The sequence below is a fragment of the Muntiacus reevesi genome, chromosome 12 (genome assembly GCF_963930625.1).
Source record: "Muntiacus reevesi chromosome 12, mMunRee1.1, whole genome shotgun sequence".
Taxonomy (NCBI): Eukaryota; Metazoa; Chordata; class Mammalia; order Artiodactyla; family Cervidae; genus Muntiacus; species Muntiacus reevesi.
Window position 1 is genome coordinate 45,512,646 of NC_089260.1, and position 20,232 is coordinate 45,532,877.

General features: G+C 41.2%; 1 protein-coding gene across 3 annotated transcripts in view; it reads left to right on the forward strand.

Moving 5' to 3' along the window:
* SLCO5A1 (solute carrier organic anion transporter family member 5A1) overlaps positions 1 to 18,541 on the forward strand; it is a 144,893-nt gene extending 126,352 nt beyond the window's left edge. For 2 of the 3 annotated variants that reach the window (XM_065903122.1, XM_065903123.1), the window contains 4 exons: positions 10,898 to 11,057; positions 13,263 to 13,504; positions 15,732 to 15,796; positions 17,769 to 18,541. In XM_065903122.1, coding sequence (XP_065759194.1) covers positions 10,898 to 11,057; positions 13,263 to 13,504; positions 15,732 to 15,796; positions 17,769 to 18,226 — 925 coding nt within the window. In that variant the 3' untranslated portion in view covers positions 18,227 to 18,541. The remainder of the gene's footprint in view (positions 1 to 10,897; positions 11,058 to 13,262; positions 13,505 to 15,731; positions 15,797 to 17,768) is intronic. The other variant, XM_065903124.1, reaches the window with a different exon arrangement.
* The last annotated feature ends 1,691 nt before the right edge of the window (positions 18,542 to 20,232 follow it).

Here is a 20,232-nt window from a genome sequence, read left to right on the forward strand (position 1 = left end):
ATATAGACCCTATTAAAGATTTATTGACTTCCCTTCAAAATAAATCTTAATTTTTCTAAAAACAGTACTGATGAAAAAGGTGAGTAAGCTCTAGACACCTGCTGTATAACTTTAGTCAATGATTCTGTACTGTACACTTAAAATTTTGTTAAGAGGGTAGATATCTCATGTTAAGTGTTCTAACCCCAAGAAGGCAAAATTGAAGGTAAAAACAAAAATTCAGATTTGAGTGTGATGATTTTTCATCATGAAAGATCCTAGTAGCTCTAGATAGTATCCTGGCCCACTTCTAACTCAAGTAATTACATCTACTTCCCCAGCACTCACAATTTCCCTGCAGTTTTAATTAAGAAATGTGGTTTGCTTTCCCTCTGTGTCAGACGAACTGTGTGAAACACAGGTGTGTCCTAATCATTTTGTAGCTAAAAGAGTGAAAACTGTAGCATAAGCAATACTTTGTGTGTGTACGCTCACTCTGTCGTGTCGGACTCTTTGTGACCCCATGGACTATAGCCCATCAGGCTCCTCTGTCGATGGAGTTCTTTAGGCAAGAATACTGGAGTGGGTTACCATTTCCTACTCCAAATCAATACTTTATATAAACACATTACATAATGTGAGTTGCTTGCCCTTTCCCTTCAAAAATGTGTTTCAAGTGAGGTTAAGTCTGATGTCCATGTACAAAATTTTTCAACAGTACTAAGTCTTGACAAATCACTTAATAATTCTTGCTTTATTATCTTTCATTTGTCAATGTCATGTTTTTGAACTTAAACTAAAGTCTATCATCTTCTGATTTTGAGAGTTGAGTTACCAGGCCAGAATTTTTCTAAGAATGATTTCTTGAGCTATGACATGATGAAGAAACATTTTCTGTTTTCTGAGTTCAGCTGTGACTGTTGGATGGAGTGGGTCTACCTGTCCACAGGTCCAAAATCTCAGGGGTTGGAGTATGCTCCTGAAGTTACTTCTCTCAATATAGTTTTATTGTCCTGAGGTTAAGACTATAGAAATTAAATACAGTCTGTTAATTCAGACCTTTGCTGAAAGGTATATTTCATTATCTTTGTCACCACTCCTGAACTTGCCATCCTGCCACTATTTATTTTAAATATTATTTTAAAATAATTAAAAATATTAAAATATTTAAAATTATTATTTAATTGGAGAATAGTTGATTTACAGTATTGTGCTAATCTCTGCTGTACAGTGAAGTGACTCACTTACACACCTATAAACCTTTTTAAAAACATTCCTCCATTATGGTTTATCACAGGATATTGAATCAGCATAGAGAACAGACTTGTGGTTGTCGGGGGGAGGAGGTGGGGGGAGGGAAGGATGGGGAGTTGGGGATTAGCAGATTGTACTATTATGTACAGATATATGCACTATTATATGTACTATAGTACATATAATAATATGTACTATTATGTACATATTCTATCTTATACAGAACAGATAAACAACAAGGTCCTACTGTATAGCACAAGGGAGTATATTCAACATACTGCCACTATTTAGATAGTATTCTACTACCAGCCGGAGAGGGCAGTGGCACCCCACTCCAGTCCTCTTGCCTGGAAAATCCCATGGACGGAGGAGTCTGGTGGGCTGCAGCTCATGGGGTCGCTGGGAGTCGGACACGACTGAGCGACTTCACTTTCACTTTTCACTTTCACTTTTCACTTTCACGCATCGGAGAAGGAAATGGCAACCCACTCCAGTGTTCTTGCCTGGAGAATCCCAGGGACGGGGGAGCCTGGTGGGCTGCTGTCTATGGGGTCGCATAGAGTCAGACACGACTGAAGCGACTTAGCAGCAGCAGCTAGTACCAGCCCTTGGTTGACTAGCATTTCTAGTCAGAGCATTCCTAATTACTATAAGTAAACCATTCAGACAATTTAATGTTCTGAAGGTTTTTTTTTAATTGCTTTTTTTGGGAGGGTGCCATTCAAGATCTTTTATCTATTATAACTAATTTTAAAGGAAATTCCTCAAAAATAGAGAACAGTTTACTTAAAGGATCTTATAGATGTGTGTGTATAAGTGTATGTATTTCTGGTTATCTTGGCTATTTCTATTATTAGACTTATAGTTAATTTTTAGCTGCAAATATATGATTTGATCTATTTTTGGCTCTGCTTGGGAGATACAAACCAAATGTTTTGCTTCATTTTAAGAGTATCAAGAGGGTAAAAAATATAGCAGATTTTCTTTCCAGTGAATTTTTAAATTTTGTGACTGAGATCTAAAGATGTCACAGGAACTCTATAAAATTATATAATATCTGTTTAAGCACACTAAACCTTGAACCTATGACTATTATTAAACTCAGGACTAAATTTGCCTTTCATAACCTCATATTAGCATAGTCAATAGAGAATGTTTATCATGTAATGTTAGCAGAAAAAACAAAATTTACAACACTCTGAAATCATGATAACAGTATGTTATTAAATTTAATTTGTATGCCAAGTGAAAAAAGAGTGAAGGAAAGTAATACACTAACCACATAATGGTGGATGTTTCTGGATTGTAGTGTTACTGTGTGAGTTTAATTTCATTTTTCAGTCCTTTGGTATTTTCCAAAATTTCTACAATGAATATGTATTACTTTAAAAATAAAGGCATTTCAAGACAGTGTACAGAAGATACATCATTTTATTAAAAATGATTATGAATTTAAAGAGATGGTTTGTATAAGTTGTAGTGTCTTATATGTAAATTTCTAGTTATACCTGGTTTGAATTTGTTAACTATGAAGCTAAAAGAAGCTTTAACAATAAAAAGAATGACTGGGTACAGTATGGTAACTTTTATGACTATAGTTCTCAGGGAAGGATAAGCTGTCTGCGTGAATTATCACATTTTCTTCTGTGTTGATTATGTCTCTCTTGCCTCTTGTAGGCAAGAGGAGCATTGACAGACATTGACTGTTAGGTTTGGCCCAAGGGTCAGGTGGCCCAGTTGATAAAAAATGCACCTGCCAACATAGGAGACACAAGAGATGTGGGTTCGATCCCTGGGTCAGGAAGATCCCCTGGAGTAGGAAATGGCACCCCACTCCAGTATTCGTGCCTGGAAAAATTCCGAGAATAGAGGAGCCTGGTGGGCTGCAGCCCATGGGGTTGCAAAGAGTAGGACAAGACTGAGCTCACACGCGCATGCACACACACACACACACACTCACAGCTACTAAATGTTAGGCTGGAAACTGGATCCCCATCTAGTTTTCCAACATTTCTTTGTGGGAATAAATAAGAAAATGACATCTTTTTTGAAAAGAAAGTCATCACGAAGGCCTTTTGTGCTCTGTTTGTGACCATGCTACTTTTATTCCTTCTGGCTTCTGCCCTGTCTAGATAAAGAAAGCACACCAACATCTCTGTGCCTGTTGTGTGCTAGGAACACGCTGGACCCTGGACATCTATTTACTCATCCAGTCTTCCCCAAGAACCCTGGCATATGGATAGCCTGATCTCTGTTACACAAATGAAGTCTCTCTAGATTTGTTTGTGGTTCTTGAGAATTCTGGATGTGGAGTTGAATCCACTCTTATATTTTAGTCTTGCCACACAGCTTGTGAGATCTTAGTTTCCTAACCAGGGATTAAACCTGCCTTCAGCAGTGAAAGTACAGTGGTCCTAACACTGGACCACCCGGAAATTCCTTAAACCAGCTCCTTCTGACTCTCATGCTTAGGCACAGTGAGAACTAAGTGCCCGAAAAGCCTCAGTAGAGGAAGAAGAAGGAGCAGAACACTCAAGCTAAAGTGTGGCCACTTACACAGAGCTATTGTTGTCAGGCACTCAGTCGTGTCCGAGTCTTTGAGATCTCATGGACTGCAGCACGCCAGGCCTCCCTGTCCTTAACCATCACCCGAAGCTTGCTTAAACTCATGTCCATTGAGTTGGTGATGCCATCCAACCATTTGTCCTCTGTCTTCCCCTTCTCCTCCTACCTTCAATCTTTCCCAGCATCAGGGTCTTTTCCAGTGAGTCAGCTCTTCACATCAGGTGGCCAGAGTATTGGAGCTTCAGCTTCAACATCAGTCCTTCCAGTGAATAGTCAGGATTGATTTCCTTTAGGATTGACTGGTTTGATCTCATTGCAGTCCAAGAGACTCTCTAGCATCTTCAACATCACAGTTTAAAAGCATCAGTTCTTCGGTCCTCAGCCTTCTTAATGGTCCAACTGTCACATCCATTCATGACTACTGGAAAATCCATAGCTTTGACTATACGGATCTTTGTTGGCAAAGTGATGTCTCTGCTTTTTAATATGCTGTTTAGCTTTGTCATAGCTTTTCTTCCAAGGAGCAAAAATCTTTTAATTTTGTGGCTGCAGTCACCATCTTCAGTGATTTTGGAACCCAAGAAAATAAAGTCTATCACTGTTTTCATTGTTTCCCCATCTATTTGCCATGAAGTGATGGAACCAGATGCCATGATCTTAGTTTTTTGAATGTTGAGTTTTAAGCCAAATTTTTTACTCTCCTCTTTCACCTTTATCAAGAGACTCTTTAGTTCCTCTTCGCTTTCTGCCATAAGGGTGGTGTCATCTGAGTTATTGATATTTTTTCCGGCAATCTTGATTCCAGCTTGTGCTTCATCCAGCCCGGCATTTCGCATGATGTATCAGCATGTAAGTTAAATAAACAGGATGACAATATACAGCCTTGACATACTCCTTTCCCAGTTTGGAGCCAGTCCGTTGTTCCATGTCCAGTTCTAACTGTTGCTTTCTGACCTGCATACAGGTTTCTCAGGAGGCAGAATTCGTTGTGATCCACATAGTCAAAGGTTTTAGGAAGTCAGTGAAGGAGAAGTAGATGTTTTTTCTGGAGCTCTCTTGCTTTTTCTTTGATCTAACGGATGTTGGCAACTCAGTCTCTGTTTCTTTTGCCTTCTCTAAATTCAGCTTGAACATCTGGAAGTTCTTGGTTCACATGCTGTTGAACCCTGGCTTGGAGAATTTTGAGCATTACTTTGCTAGAGTGTGAAATGAGTGCAATTGTGTGGTAGTTAGAACATTCCTGACATTGCCTTTCTTTGGGATTGGAATGAAAACTGACCTTTTCCAGTCTTGTGGTCACTGCCGAGTTTTCCAAATTTGCTGGCATATTGAGTTGCAGCATTTTATTTTTTAATTTTTTTTCCATTTATTTTTATTAGTTGGAGGCTAATTACTTTACAGTATTGTAGTGGTTTTTGCCGTACATTGACATGAATCAGCCATGGATTTACATGTATTCCCCATCCCGATTCCCTCTTCCACCTCCCTCCCCACCCCATCCCTTTGGGTCTTCCCAGTGCACCAGCCCGGAGCACTTGTCTCATGCATCGAACCTGGGCTGGTGATCTGTTTCACTCTTGATAGCATACTTATTTCGATGCTGTTGCAGCACTTTCACAGCATCATCTTTTAGGATTTGAAATAGCTCAACTGGAATTCCATCACCTCCACAAGCTTTGTTCATAGTGACGCTTCCTAAGCCCACTTGACTTTGGACTCCAGGATGTCTGGCTCTATGTGAGTGATCACATCATTGTGGTTATCTGGGTCATAAAGATCGTTTTTTGTATAGTTCTTCTGTGTACTCTTGCCACCTCTTTTTAATACCTTCTGCCTCTGTTAGGTCCATACTATTTCTGGCCTTTACTGTGCCCGTCTTTGCATGAAATGTTTCCTTGGTATCTCTAATTTTCTTGAAGATATCTTTAGTCTTTCCCATTCTTTTTTTCCCCTCTATTTCTTTGCATTGGTCACTTAGGAGGGCTTTCTTATCTGTCCTTGCTATTCTTTGGAACTCCATATTCAAATGGGTATATCTTTCTTTTTCTCCTTGGCCCATTGCTTACATTAAATCACTGTTTTATTGTTGTATGTGTGTGCTCAGTCGCTCAGTCATGTACGACTCTTTGTGACCTCATGGACTGTAGTCTGCCAGGCTCCTCTGTCCATGGAATTTTTCAGGCAAGAATACTGGAGAGGGTTTCCATTTCCTTCTCCAGGGGATCTTCCTGACCCAGGGATTGAACCCATGTCTCTGGCATCTCCTGCACTGGCAGGCGGATTCTTTACCTCTGAGCCACCTGGGAAGACATTTATTGTATATTACTGTAAATAAACATCGATCCTTAAGCAGTTGATTCAGTGAAGATTAGGCAGCAAGCTTGCTCTTCTTTCCTGTTTTTTGTTCATTTTGGTCTCACTGTGACTAGTTTTCTGACAGCTTCAATGATGGGAGGGCATGTCATTGTACTTCTCATAGTTTCCTAGGCTTTGAAATTAGTCAGTTATCTTAGTTAACCTCAGAAACTCCTCCCATCTCTCTAATTCTATTATTCCACCATTTTTATAGTAACATGTAATGTGTGACTCAGGTTTCCAGCTTGGACCATGCAGTTATAAGGCATTTGTTAGTGAGTCCTTGTTCCTGGCATGGAAAGAACACTTACATGGACCTTGAATTAACATGAGCCTCATGCTTGCAAGGCTGACTTGTCGGAGATGTTTTTGTTTACTGGAAAGGTGGGACCATCCCTTTGCTAAAGGATGAGTGTGGATACTACAGTGCTAGTGCATTGTGTTCTCCCAGGACAGGCTTGGCTCAGCTAATAAGAGGTTGCTTGGTGTGACTCAGATTTCAACACTTGCACTATTATTATAATCCAGTCTGTCTTCTGGAGTGTAAGTTATAGTAATATAAGACATTATTATTCTTTCTTTTTAAAAATAATTTATTTATGACTGTCTGGGTCTTCATTGCTATGCATGAGCTTTCTCTAGTTGTGCTGAGCAGGGGCTACTCTCTAGTTGTAGCGTGTGGGCTTCTCATTGCTGTAGCTTCTCTTGTTGAGGAGCATGGGCTTCAATAATTGCTGGTAGGGGCTCAGTGGTTGCATCTCCCGGGCTCTAGAGCCCAGGCTCAGTTGTTGTGGTGCATGGACTTAGTTGCTCCATGGCATGTGGGATCTTCCCAGATCAGGAATCAAACTCGTGTCTCCTGTATTGGCAGAAAGAAAGTGGAAATGTTAGTCGCTCAGTCATGTCCAACTCTTTGCTACCCCTTTGTAGCCTTCCAGGTTCCTCTGTCCATGGAATTCTCCAGGCAAGAACACTGGAGTGGGTTGCCATTCCCTTTTCCAGGGGATCTTCCTGACCCAGGGATTAAACCCAGGTCTCCCACATTGCAGGCAGATTCTCTACCCTCTGAGTTACCAGGGAAGCCTGACAGTATTATTCTTTTTTTTTTCTTTTTTTTTTTTTTTAGTGTTATTCTTAAAAATAATTTTTTTTAAATCAGTGCAGTGTAAAGGATTAACTGTGTCAGCATCTTTCTTTTTTTGTGCCACTGTGGCCTTTCCCACTTCTTTTATATTTGTTGTTTCTTTTTATTTTGTTAGAACTTTTGATACTCCATCATTTCTTTGTATCAGACATCATGATCTCAGGAGAAGAGCAGGTGTACCCAAGGGTGACGTGGGACTGTGCCTTTGTTTCCAGAACTCAGGAAATCTTTGGCCTTCCTGTCATCACATGCATTGTGAGTGTCTATTGATGTTCTCTTTAGATTCCTTTCTCTTGAGTGAACATACCCACAAAGGAGGGGTATTTGGAATCTGTGGCTGTCATAAACGAATACAAAACATGCTGTTAATAAGAAATTCCTTGTGACTTCTAAATAGGCATAGTAATAACCCTATTGAATGGATTTGAAGCCTGTCATTTTTAGTGACTAAGCATGCAGGTATATAAATTCCTTTTATTTGATCAAGGCTTGCAATTTGCTTCTTGAAGAACCAGTGAAGAATAATGCACAAAGAATATGTTTTGTGTGATGCCAGTTAAAATAGCACTAGTCAGCCTCATAATGAATCATTTGGCCTCCTTGGACATCCATTTCATCATCCGTGAAATGTGGAAATAGGTCTAGACCAGAGTTTCTCAGATCAGTATAAACTACTGAGATTTGGGTTAGTTTATTCTTTCTTGTGGGGCAAGGGCTGTTCTGGGTATTGTTGGGCTCTTTATATATATCTATATATTTATTTATGTAAATATATATACATGTTTAAGATTTCTTTGATGTGGGCCATTTTTAAAGTCTTTGTTGAATTTGTTACAATATTGCTTCTGTTTTATGCTTTGGTTTTGTTGACCCTGGGGCTTGTGGGACCTTAGTTCCCCGACCAGGGATCGAACCCACCACCCTTGCACTGAAAGCTGAAGTCTTAACCACTGGACCACGAGGGAAGGCCCCTATTGGACGTTTAGAAGCAATCATGGCCCCTACCCACTAGATGTCAGTAACGTCCCTTTAGTTGTGAGGAACAAAAATGTCTCCTGACACTGCCAAAATTGCCCCTGTGGAGAACTGCTGGCTTAGAGTCACCTTTTAAAGGTATATTCAAACTATCAAATGGTATGATTCAAAATACCAAGCGTTATGGTATTGTGAACATAATAATTATGAGTGCTAAGTCACTTCAGCTGTGTCCAACTCTTTGCAACCCTGTGGACTGTAGCCCACTAGGCTCCTCTGTCCATGGGACTCTCCAGTTAAAAATACTGGCATGGGTTGCCACTTCCTCCTCCAGGGGATCTTCTTGATTCATGGATCAAGCCTGTGTCTTTTATGTCTCCTGCACTGGCAGGCGGGTTCTTTACCACTAGCGCCACCTGGTAAGCCCAATAATTAAGAGTCTTGTGATAAAAATTACTTCACTGGAGGGATGGGAATGACCAGAGTTTATTTTACTTTTTCCTCTTTGGAAGGCTTTCCTGATAAAGTTTAAATATCGCTGTGAGTTTGTTCCTTTTGTTCAAATTTGATGACTCAGTTATCAAAGTGTGAGGGAGGATACAGGAGAAAAGCCTTTGAACAAACAACAGGAGACTTCTGGATGAACGGTTTCTGAACATAGTCATTAAAGGTAAATCCTAGCATATGACAGACACTCCTAAATATCTGTTGAATGAATGGATGATGAGTAGTTGGACAGGTGAATGAAATCTGCCATTTTCAGCCCATGTGGCTTTAGGAACAATATTTCATTGAAGTGAAAGCGAAGTTGCTCATTCGTGTCCAACTCTTTGCGACCCCATGGACTGTAGCCTACCAGGCTCCTGCGTCCATGGAATTTTCCAGGCGAAGTACTGGAGTGGGGTGCCATTTGTGACACCTAAAAATGGTGGCAAAGGAAGGAGGTCTTTGGATGTGAGAACTCAGAGCCCTTTCATCCTTCCATGGGTTTCCTCTGAGTACCTGCCTGCCTCTGCCTTTCCATAGCCATCTCCCTACGCTTCTCTCTCTGGCCCTATATATCCTTACTTGACTTTTTCAGTTCAGTTGTCACTCAGTCGTGTCCAACTCTTTGCGACCCCATGGACTGTAGCACGCCAGACCTCCCTGTCCATCACGAGCTCCCGTAGTCCACCCAAACTCATGTCCATTGAGTCGGTGATGCCATCCAGCCATCTCATCCTCTATCGTCCCCTTCTCCTCCTGGCCTCAATCTTTCCCAGCATCAGGGTCTTTTCTAATGAGTCGGCTCTTGCATGAGGTGGCCGAAGTATTGGAGTTTCAGCTTCAGCATCGGTCCTTCCAGTGAACACCCAGGACTGATCTCCTTTAGAATGGACTGGTTGGATCACCTCGCAATCCAAGGGGCTCTCAAGAGTCTTCTCCAACACCACAGTTCAGAAGCATCAATTGTTTGGCGCTCAGCTTTCCTTATAGTCCAACTCTCACATCCACACATGACCACTGGAAAAACCATAGCCTTGACTAGACGGACCTTTATTGACAAAGTAATGTCTCTTCTTTTTTGACATTTTTGCTCTTTTATTTTTCTTGTCTGAACTGGTTTTATTTGAGTTTTTCAACATTGTATTATTTCTTTGAATCAGAAATCATGATGTCATGAGAAAATAGAACCTATTGTGTTTGCCTGTGAGTCCACATCTGCTCATTCTTTTCTTAACGCTTTTGGCAGGGCTGGGTCCTCATTGCTGTTTGTGGGCTCTCTAGTTTCAGGGGCAGGGGGCTACTCTCTAGTGGCGGTGTATGGGTTTCTCATTGTGGCTTCTCTTGTTGAGGAGCACAGGCTCATAGATTCAGTAGTTGTGGTGCACAAGGCTTTGTTGCCCCTCGGCTTGTGGAATCTTCTCAGACCAGGGATCAAACCCACGTCCCATGCACTGGCAGGCGGATTCTTAACCAGTGGACCACTAGGGAAGTCCCACATCTGGGCATTCTTGAGGGAAGGAGAGTTTAATTGTTCTTCCCTGGTTGTCTGAAACAAACCACTGCTCTGATTCCTGATGGTCTTCAAAAAACCACCTTCTTTTGATATTCTAGAGTCTCTTGTCTTTCTTTGATAATTTATTCCAGAGCAAAGGCTTTTGGTCAAAGGAACTTGTGTTGACAACTCTGATTGATGGATTCCATATTAATGTCCTCATCAAGATGTTATTAATTTGGCACAAAAAATATTTCTTCGATTTTACAGTTTAACTGTAAAAGAAATCTAGGCCTCAATTTGTTACAATATAGAGCCAGGTGTCTGCAGTGAGTGAGCAGTTTAGTTTTATGAAGGTTAGAACTTCTGAGCTCAGATTACCAAGATGGAGGGTGGAATTGAAGCTCGGTAAATAATATGATACAAATGTACTGAATCTGTAGTACGGGAAAATTGAAAAATGTTTTCTTTCTGTTCTGTTTTAAAGTCATAAAAATAATTATCTTGGGTGCTACTTCATAGTACCATGGCTTTGATTTCATGGGAATGTATTCTGTAAAATGGACACCTTACATAACATCAAGAACTGTCCTGTGAATTTTATTTTGGCAAACATTAACGGCTCATGATCTGCTTCTCTCTCTTAGACCCTCTCTGACCATGCCGCATAGGAATCTGACAGGAAGCTGCAATGTTAATTGTGGTTGTAAAACACATGAATATGAGCCAGTCTGTGGATCGGATGGAATTACATACTTTAACCCTTGTCTGGCTGGCTGTGTTAATAGTGGGAATGTGAGCACTGGGGTGAGTATATTTCACAAGTTTCTGTAGTGTTGTTAGATTTTGTATGCAAACAGAAGGCTTCAGTCTCCCTTTTGCAAAATCTTCAAATAAGATCCAGGATACTTTCTGTCAAGGGCTTTCCAGGCGGCTCAGTGGGTAAAGAATCCTCCTGCAGTGCAGGAGGCACAGGAAGCATAGGTTTGATTCCTGAGTCGGGAAGATCCCCTGGAGGAGGGCACGGCAACCCACTCAGTATTCTTGCCGGGAGAATCCCATGGACAGAGGAGCCTGGCGGGCCACAGTCCATGGGGTCAAAAAGAGTTGGACACAACTGAAGCAACTGAGCATGAATGCACACGTGCTTCTGTCAAAAACCCAGAGGAAAGGAAATTATGCAATAATTACTATTATTTTATTTCCCAGGGATAATTGGGGTTTTGGAGTATAGTGATCTGATTCCATGTCATTCCCTGCTAGTGACATCCTGTGCCAACCCAGTGAAACTTGAGAAGGTCGAGTGCTGGATGTCTCCTTTGCTACCCCAACAGGGCCCCTGTGATGATGGACGTGAAGGTCAAGATGACCACACTCTGTGCTGCTAGAAGAGAACAGGAGAGCACCTCCCCTGCTCAGAGCCTGTGAACATGGGTAGTGGCCATTTTTCATAGACTATCAATTCAGATTTTTTTTTTAAACATTCAGAGTAAAGTTATTTCTGTCAGTTCAAGAATAGGCTATTTTGAGAATTCACTTTCCCGTGAATTATAAATAGGCAGTGATACTGTGGGAGAAGGTTTTCATATTCTACGCCGTTCTTTATTGAGCCTGGTTCCATTCTTTGCATAATAACAGGCTGTAGGCAGCTGCTTTCATTGAAAGGTTAAGATGCCTTTGTTTGTTCTGTGTAGGTGATATGGGATGATACCGTTGACTGCGTGTCTTGGGGATGTCATATTTGATCTCTGAGTTTTAAACTATGGTGATGAATTGAGATTCCTCTTGCTGGCTCCTCATTATATAACTGGTGAGCTGTAGGGTGTGACTGAATTGAAAGGGACAATAGACCTGCTCTTCAAATGAGGGCCATAGACCAGAGAACTCACTCGCCCCCAGGGAAGGACTTAGCCACTGAGTCCTCTGGTCCGTGGTCCTCATTCATACAAAGAGGCCCACAGTCCTTGGAGCACAGGCGGCCACATAGCTCCCCATCTTCGTATTTGTGCCTCCTGCTTCTCTGGATGGCTGAGAGGTCACAGTGACAGTGAGCTCAGCTGATGTCCATTCAGTAAAAACAGCATAATAGGCAGAAAGGTCAATTGGCTGTTTTGTTTGAGACATCTTTTGAGTCCCTTGTATTAGGTGGTTTCAAATGAAATAGCCAGTGATACATTCACTAGTATTGTTAACTGAAGTCATTATGGTTGCGTTGTGAATTCTCTGCATTTATCTAACAGATATTTACACTTGATCCTACACTGTTTCAGGGTTTTGCTAAGCACTCTGGTGAGCACAAATAAAAATAAGGCTTAGTTCCTGTTTTCGAGGGGCTTCTCTGTTTGGAGAGCCTAATTAATGAACATCCATTGAAGCAGCATCTGATTGTGACCCAACATGAGGATATGGAACATGGTTGTGCTCATGCACATGTTGTGTGACTCATTGCGACTCCATGGACTGTAGCCCACCAGGCTCCTCTGTCCCTGGGATTTTCCAGGCAAGAATACCAGAGTGGGTTGCCATTTCCTACTCCAGGGGATCTTCCCGACCCAGGGATTGAACCTGAGTCTGCTGCATTGGCAGGTGGATTCTTTACCACCTCGCTACCTGGGAAGCCCTTATAGAAGATGAATAGTATAGAATTGAGTATTGAAGGCTTCTGATCAAAGTTTAAACAACCTTCAGCAGCAGATTTTGATGTTGTTAGATGCACTTTTTGAATCCTTACTGTTAAAATGAGAAAGATATTTTCTTTTTTCTTTTTTTTGGGCTGTGCTGCACAACTTGTGGGACCTCAGTTCCCTGATCAGGGATTGAACCCTGAGCCGCGACAGTGAAAGTCTGGAATCTTAACCACTAGGCCACCAGGGAACTTTCAGAAGATGCTTTCAATGAACTATTCTGCATATTTTTAAATGCTAGAATGATTTTAGAGCCTTTTAACTCTGACGGTTCGTATGCTGAATTTTGCTGTTGATCGGCATCCAACTGATCTTTGTTATCACTTAGACACGGAACTACACAGAATGCACCTGTGTCCAGAGCCGCCAGGTGATCACGCCACCCACGGTGGGACAGCGCGGCCAGCTCCGCGTGGTTATCGTCAAGACGTACCTCAATGAGAACGGCTACGCTGTGTCTGGGAAGTGTAAACGGTCCTGTAACACCCTCATCCCATTCTTAGTGTTCCTGTTTATAGTGACCTTCATCACAGCCTGCGCCCAGCCGTCAGCCATCATAGTAACACTCAGGTGAGGATGGTGTTCAACGTCTAGGTTGCGTTATACACTCAGAATTGCCAGAATTTTTATTCCAGACTGGGAACTGATGTGGCAAAGTGGTGACGAGAGCAAAATGAGATTGCAGGAAAGTGCACAGACATTTATTTACCTGGTGATCTTAAGACAGGGGAGTTTTCCTGTGTCAGAAAGGGAAAGGAAGATGGTAACATTTCACTGGGCATCCCAGATGGCTCAGTGGTAAAGAATCAGTCTGCCAGTGCAGGAGACATGGGTTTGATCCCTGGGTTGGGAAGATCCCCTGGAGAAGGAAATGGCAACCCACTCTGGTATTCTTGCCTGAGAAATCCCATGGACAGAGGAGCCTGGTGAGCTGCAGTGCATGGGGTCGCAAAAGAGTTGGTCATGACTTAGCAACTAAACACCAGCAACATTTTCATACTCCAGAACTTTTTTTATTTAGATGAATTATATCTCCATAGTTCAGTGAAATTTTTTTGGATGCCTTTGGTTCCTGAAGTCTCTACTGAAAGGTTCAAGTTCAGGAACTGAAAGATATGACTGTATTAGCTACAAGAAGTCTGGCCCGAGAAGAGGTGACAAGTCATTTGGTGAAGTGATTAAATCGTACGTACAGCTAAGAATATTATCTCTGACCTTGTAGGTAGTTAATACCTCCAGAATCAGTGACCATTGTTGCTGAGCTTGCAATTCCAAATGCTTATTTCATTAATTTCACTATCATATAACATTTTGGCATTGAATCAAGGAAAGGGCAGACTAGGAAATGTAATTTTAAGTTGTTCATGCTGTGCTTTTTTTTGCCGTATTATATATCCCATTTGTGTGTGTGTTCTTTTTTTTTTTTTGCTTCTAAGAGAGAGCATGGAGGTTACCTTAATGGAGGCTCTATTTAAAATGTTGACACCAGCACATTCAAATCAGGGTGTTAGTATTTGCAGTAAAGATGGCCGTAGACCAAGGAAGGGAGTGGGCAGTGTGAAAGCATGGCCACAGCAGTTTTAGGGGGACTGGGATGCAGGGTGATGAAGGAAGGAGGGGTGTCAGTCTCCAGTCTCCCCTTTGTGCCCTCCCTGGGCTCCTTGGTAACCCAGGATGCTGGCTTTGGGTGGGATGCATCTGCTGAGACGTCTTTCTTAGCAGGGAGGTTGGGCTGCTTGCCTGCTAGTTCTGCATATTCTGGCTTCCCTTTTATGGGATGCTGAGTTGGATGTTGCTCAGCTGATGGGTTCCTTGATGGCAAATAACAAATGGCACCCAGGAGTCCCATTGGTCCCACTGGTTTGGGACCAATCCTCAGATCCTCAGTCAGCAGATACTTATAGAGTAACAACAGTGTGTACCACACTGGAGAAATTGCTGTGAGAAAATAAAGAAATTAGGGGGAAAGATGGCAAGCACACTGGTCCTCGAGAACTTCACATTGCATACTGAGAACCCTATGTGTATGGGCTAGAAAGGATAAAGTGCTTCATCATGAAAAAAATGGGAATCATTACTAACCTATTACTTTGAACTTTAATTCTACAAGAGGTGTTAAATAACCAGAAAAGAGGTGCCTGTTTAATAATGTTTAAACACGGCAGATCATCAGTTGTCTTCTAACCCAAAACTTCAGAAAAGGAGCCATTTAATCTTTGCTAATACAAAATCAATAGACTCCAATCATCCTGCCATGTGGGAATTACTTGAAACTTAAGTTTTAGGAAAAGAAGAAAAATTGAGGTGACAGGGAAGGATTCATTCTGTTTCTAGCTTTTGACTTATTTCTGATACATTTTGGGACTGTTAGAAAAAAAACTTTTCTCTGTATTTTTCCTTGAGAAATTGTAGAAGTAAATTTCAGCGTGCCATTCTGGAAAGTACAGGCAAACAGAAAAAGAAATGCAATAGTTAGGTTTACCAATTTTTTTTTAAGAGTTGATTTTGCAAACTCAAAGCTGCCTCTGTACTTTCAGCCCTGAACCTTTGTCCTTCCTCCTGTTATTTACACAAAAAGTGGAGTTAATCAGAGTTCTTTGGAGTCTTCACTGGGGAGACCTTTATTCAGTGATTTAGCGATAAGTGGTCTTGTTCAACTATTGTTAGTAACTTCTAGCGAATTCAGTATTTTGGCCCATTATCTATGTGGTCCCTGGCCCTGCAGCTAAGCAGGTTTGACTTGACATTCATTTTCTTGAGGCCCTTATTCTAAAATATTTCTTTCCCTTCTTTGTAGGTCTGTAAAAGATGAAGAGAGGCCTTTTGCCCTGGGAATGCAGTTTGTTTTACTGAGAACACTTGGTATGTTCCTAAATTTCCCACAGTGCCTTTTAGTTCCTCTTTGCAGATGCCAGATTTTCACTGTCCTTTAAAAATGTCAAGTCAGATCATTTGTTACCATTCGTACTAGCTAGGAGTTCACACGTTAGTGGGCAGGCGCAACTTCCTCATTTTCTGATTTGAACCCAAAGCGGACCAACTCTGTCGCTGATAAAACAAAACAAAACTGACTTCTGATAAGTTTCTCTTTCACTCTGAGCATGCACTTGGACTAAATTCCCCAGAGTTTTGTACAGTAAGAAATCTTGAACCAAGAAACTGCTGTGGGCTTACAGTCCAGGTGTTTCTGTCCCTTTTGTGACTTTGTAACATGAAAATGATGGGAATTAGTGCTAACTTTGTGTGTATGTGTGTCGAAAAATTTCAGTTCCTTACTTCTTTCTAGTAATTGCACTGGACTGGGTAAAGAGTATGCTGATCAGATTTTCTGAGGAAAAGAAATAAAAAATTCTAAATGAAAAAAAAGATGTCCAAATTGATATATGGGGACTAAGCTTTACTTAGTGGCTCAGTGGTAAAGAATCCACCTGCCAATGCTGGAGACATAGGTTCTATCCCTGGGTCGGGAAGATCCCCTGGAGGAGGAAGTGGCAACCCACTCCAGTATTCTTGCCTGGAAAATTCCATGTACAGAGGAGCCTGGCGGGCTGCAGTCCATGGGGTTGCAAAGAGTCAAACATGACAGCGACTAAATAGCAGCAAGATTTCTTGTTAACAGAGAAGCTCGTTCGCGCTGTGTCAATGTGGTAAGTCACAGAGTTTATTTGGACTCGAAGAACATCCTTCTGACTTCTACAAACATTGCATCACCCGTGATGTCTTGGGACAGTGACTAGGGAGCAGTGCGTGAAGTGCTCCGTTACCTTGACTGACTTCAGTATGTTTTTATGTGACTTCCTCATTGTCAAGCATATTGTTTGCTTTCTTAAGGGGCAGTCTGTCGTTTTCTTCAGCTGTTATTTTCCTCAGTAATCAGTATCATCATCCACAGGACAAAAAATAATTTTTTTAAAAAATTCAAGTTGCTTATTTAAATTTTGAAGGGTAAACATTTTAAACATTTAAAAATCATCTGACCCTTGGCAACAGGAATCCTCTCTGATATTCCTTTTTTGTCTAATGTTGTGGTTGATGCCCCAGACCAAGAGTGAGGACTTGTCAGTGGGCATCATAGGCTTCTAGGACCTTGAATTGAGTGGCTTATTTTTTTTAAATTTCAGATTTTAATCTAACTTTTTTGAGGGGAAGGTGCCATGCCATGTGGCTTTCAAGATCTTAGTTCCTGGGCCAGGAACTGAACCCAGGGCCATGACAGTGAAAGTGCAGAGTCCTAACCACTGGACGTGCAGGAAACTCCCCTCCCTAATTACACTTTTATCGATGGAAATTTTTATGTCTAAAAATGTATTATTGCTGTTGTTTTAACTTAATAAAATCTTTTGTAATATTCTTTTTTTTTCAGCTTTTTATTTTGTATTGGAGTATAGTTGATTAACAAAGTTGTGTTAGTTTCAGGTGTATAGCAAAGTAATTCAGTTATGAATATACATGCATCTATTCTTTTTAAAATTCTTTTCCAAGTTAGGTTGTTATCTAATATTGAGCAGACATAAAAATGTGTTCTTGCTTTTTAGACATTATATCATAATATGTCTAATAAGTAATACTTTAAAAGAAACATCATAAAATGTCTAAAAGCCAAAGCACATTCTGACTGAGCCGTGAAGTGAAAGATTTAAAGTAGTAGTGAACATGTCTATAATAAGAATATTATGACAAGATGTGATGTATATTTACAAAAAAACAAGTAACGCAGAAAAACCACTCCTCTCAACTGACTTTAGAGCAAACAGGTATCCTGTTAACTTACAAATCTGTTTCCTGTTATAAGATGTGCTAACACTTTTTCTCTTTCTTTCCCCTGCCCCTCTAGCGTACATTCCGACCCCAATCTACTTTGGAGCAGTTATTGACACCACCTGCATGCTCTGGCAACAGGAGTGCGGAGTGCAAGGCTCTTGCTGGGAGTACAATGTCACGTCATTTCGTTTCGTCTATTTTGGTTTAGCAGCCGGCCTCAAATTTGTTGGCTTTATATTTATTTTTCTGGCCTGGTACTCCATTAAATACAAGGAGGAAGAACTGCAGAGGCAGAGGTGGAGAGAGTTCCCTCTGAGCACTGTGAGCGAGACGGTGGGCCACCCCGACAGCGCCAATAAGGCTGCCCGGACTAGATCTTGTCCCGCTTTCAGCACCCAGGGAGAATTCCACGAAGAGACTGCTCTGCAGAAAGGGATCCAGTACACAGCACAGACCTATCCGGGGCCATTCCCAGAAGCAATAAGTTCCTCCCCAGACCTGGGGCTGGAAGAAAGCCCTGCACCCATGTAGCCTCCCTCCTGAAGCTTGAAAATGAAAGACTTTGGTTCTGTTGGTTGAGTTGAATATGGCGACTTGAGAAACACCCGTGCCTTCTTTTCTTTCTTTTTTTAACCTCTAAAGACACAATCCTCAGACCAACAAAACTCACTATACACAGCCACTGTTGATTGAGGGCTGGATACCTCAACAAGAATGAGCCTTTCCTCCTTCTCTCCAAGGAGGAGTTTAGATAGATTTGTTACCATTTCTGAGATGTTAATTTGACGTTCATGCTCTGATATGGTAGAAGGCTGGGTGCGTGGTTAACAAAATCTTGGGAAGTGTAATGGCAGTGCATATCATTAGCATACACTCCGAACAAGGGTGAGCTTGACCGTGACTTTGCATTTACAAATCAAGGTTTTTAGATATGAACAACTACTGTGAGTTCTGCTACAAAGCACAAATGAATTTGCCTCAACTATGCAATTTGATTGGAAAATATAATGCAGCATGTTACTTTTGCTTTCCGAGACTAAAGCAAATAGGTTTTTTGAAAAGAGGAAGCTAAACTTTCCCTAAAGTACTGTTCATAGCTTTTTTAAGCCATAGCAGAATTAAAAATCAGGTAGAACTTTTTAAATGCTTCACCAGAACCATAAGCATAGCATGAGAAAGGGAACAGCTACTTTGTTTTGTAAGACACATTCTCTTTTAGTCTGTCTGTCCCACTATAAAGGAAGCTGCTGAGTCCTGAACCTGAGAGCTTGAATATAAACTACAGGAGTCTTTCGTAAGGGACTTTAACACTCATGTGCTAAACAATATGGCTAGAAACTGTCATTTGAGATGCATAATAAGAAAAGAAACTGATGGCTTTCTCATCCAAAGATAATTGCTGCAGAAATTCTTTAGCTTTTAAGGGCCCATGTAAGGGTTGTTGAGAATTGTAACCTTGGCACTCAAAAGAGTTGGAAAAAAAAAATCCCACAGAAGTAAGATTGAGTCTCACCTGGTCATTTTAGTTATATACCTGGAAGCACTAGCAGGTCTGTGGTTTTCTTTTTTATGTGCAGAGAATTGCTATGGTTGTTGTGAAAATGGAGTCATTTAATCAGGAAAGCTGTACCTGTGACATGAAATCCATGTTGACAAAGGAAGGAGATCTGTGAGCCAGATCTTGATGATCCTAAGTAAAGGTTGAAAATTACTTAAAATAAACTGGCCTGTCATACTGAATCCTACCTTATCAGAGTTAGAACCATTTTATACCTCCCTTTAGTTTCTTTCTATTGTAACTTTCCTGAAGCGATTTTGTGAGAGGATTTTTCTGTTCTTATATGCACTTGGGGTTCAACAGCCACCATCCTTTTCGGTACCTCTCAGCACATCACTTTGATTTAGATCCACACGGAATGTTTTCTATGTGGTTCTGAAGGTAGGTGCCTCCTGATAGCACTATAAACTGATGCAAGTTAACCTGTGGAATTTGGCTGCTCAGAAAAAGAATTATGACAGCTCCTAAGGAGGGACTGTAATGTACAAATATCAATATGATGGAGAACTGTTTCTGCCAATGAGCCTAGGCTTATGTGAGGCTGATTTGGGAAATGGTTTTCTTGTCTCATTTACGCTCATGAGTAGAAGGAATGTGATTGACCCATGATTCCTGGGTTTTTGCCCTCCATCCTTGGGTGCGTGGGTGCATGGGTGTTGTGTGAATATTCCTGGCTCAAGATTGTTTTCTTCTGTAACGTAGGAATGCTCTTGGTCAAATGGTTCTTTTGGTTGCAGGCAGTTTATGGAAAGGTTCTCTACAGGGTGGTGTTGGCAGTTAGACTAAATAATGTCTACAGGGTGGAGCTGGCAGTCCTGGGTGACAAGGACTTCCTTAGAGCAGACTTGTTTGGCTAAGTCATAAGAAGCACCATTGCCTGTAATTGCACTGTGTCTGTCAAACTTTGGTCAACTTGGTGTATTTTGAAGATCTTCAGAGAATACTGCTTTATGTCTTTGAGTCTACTCTGGGGCCTTTG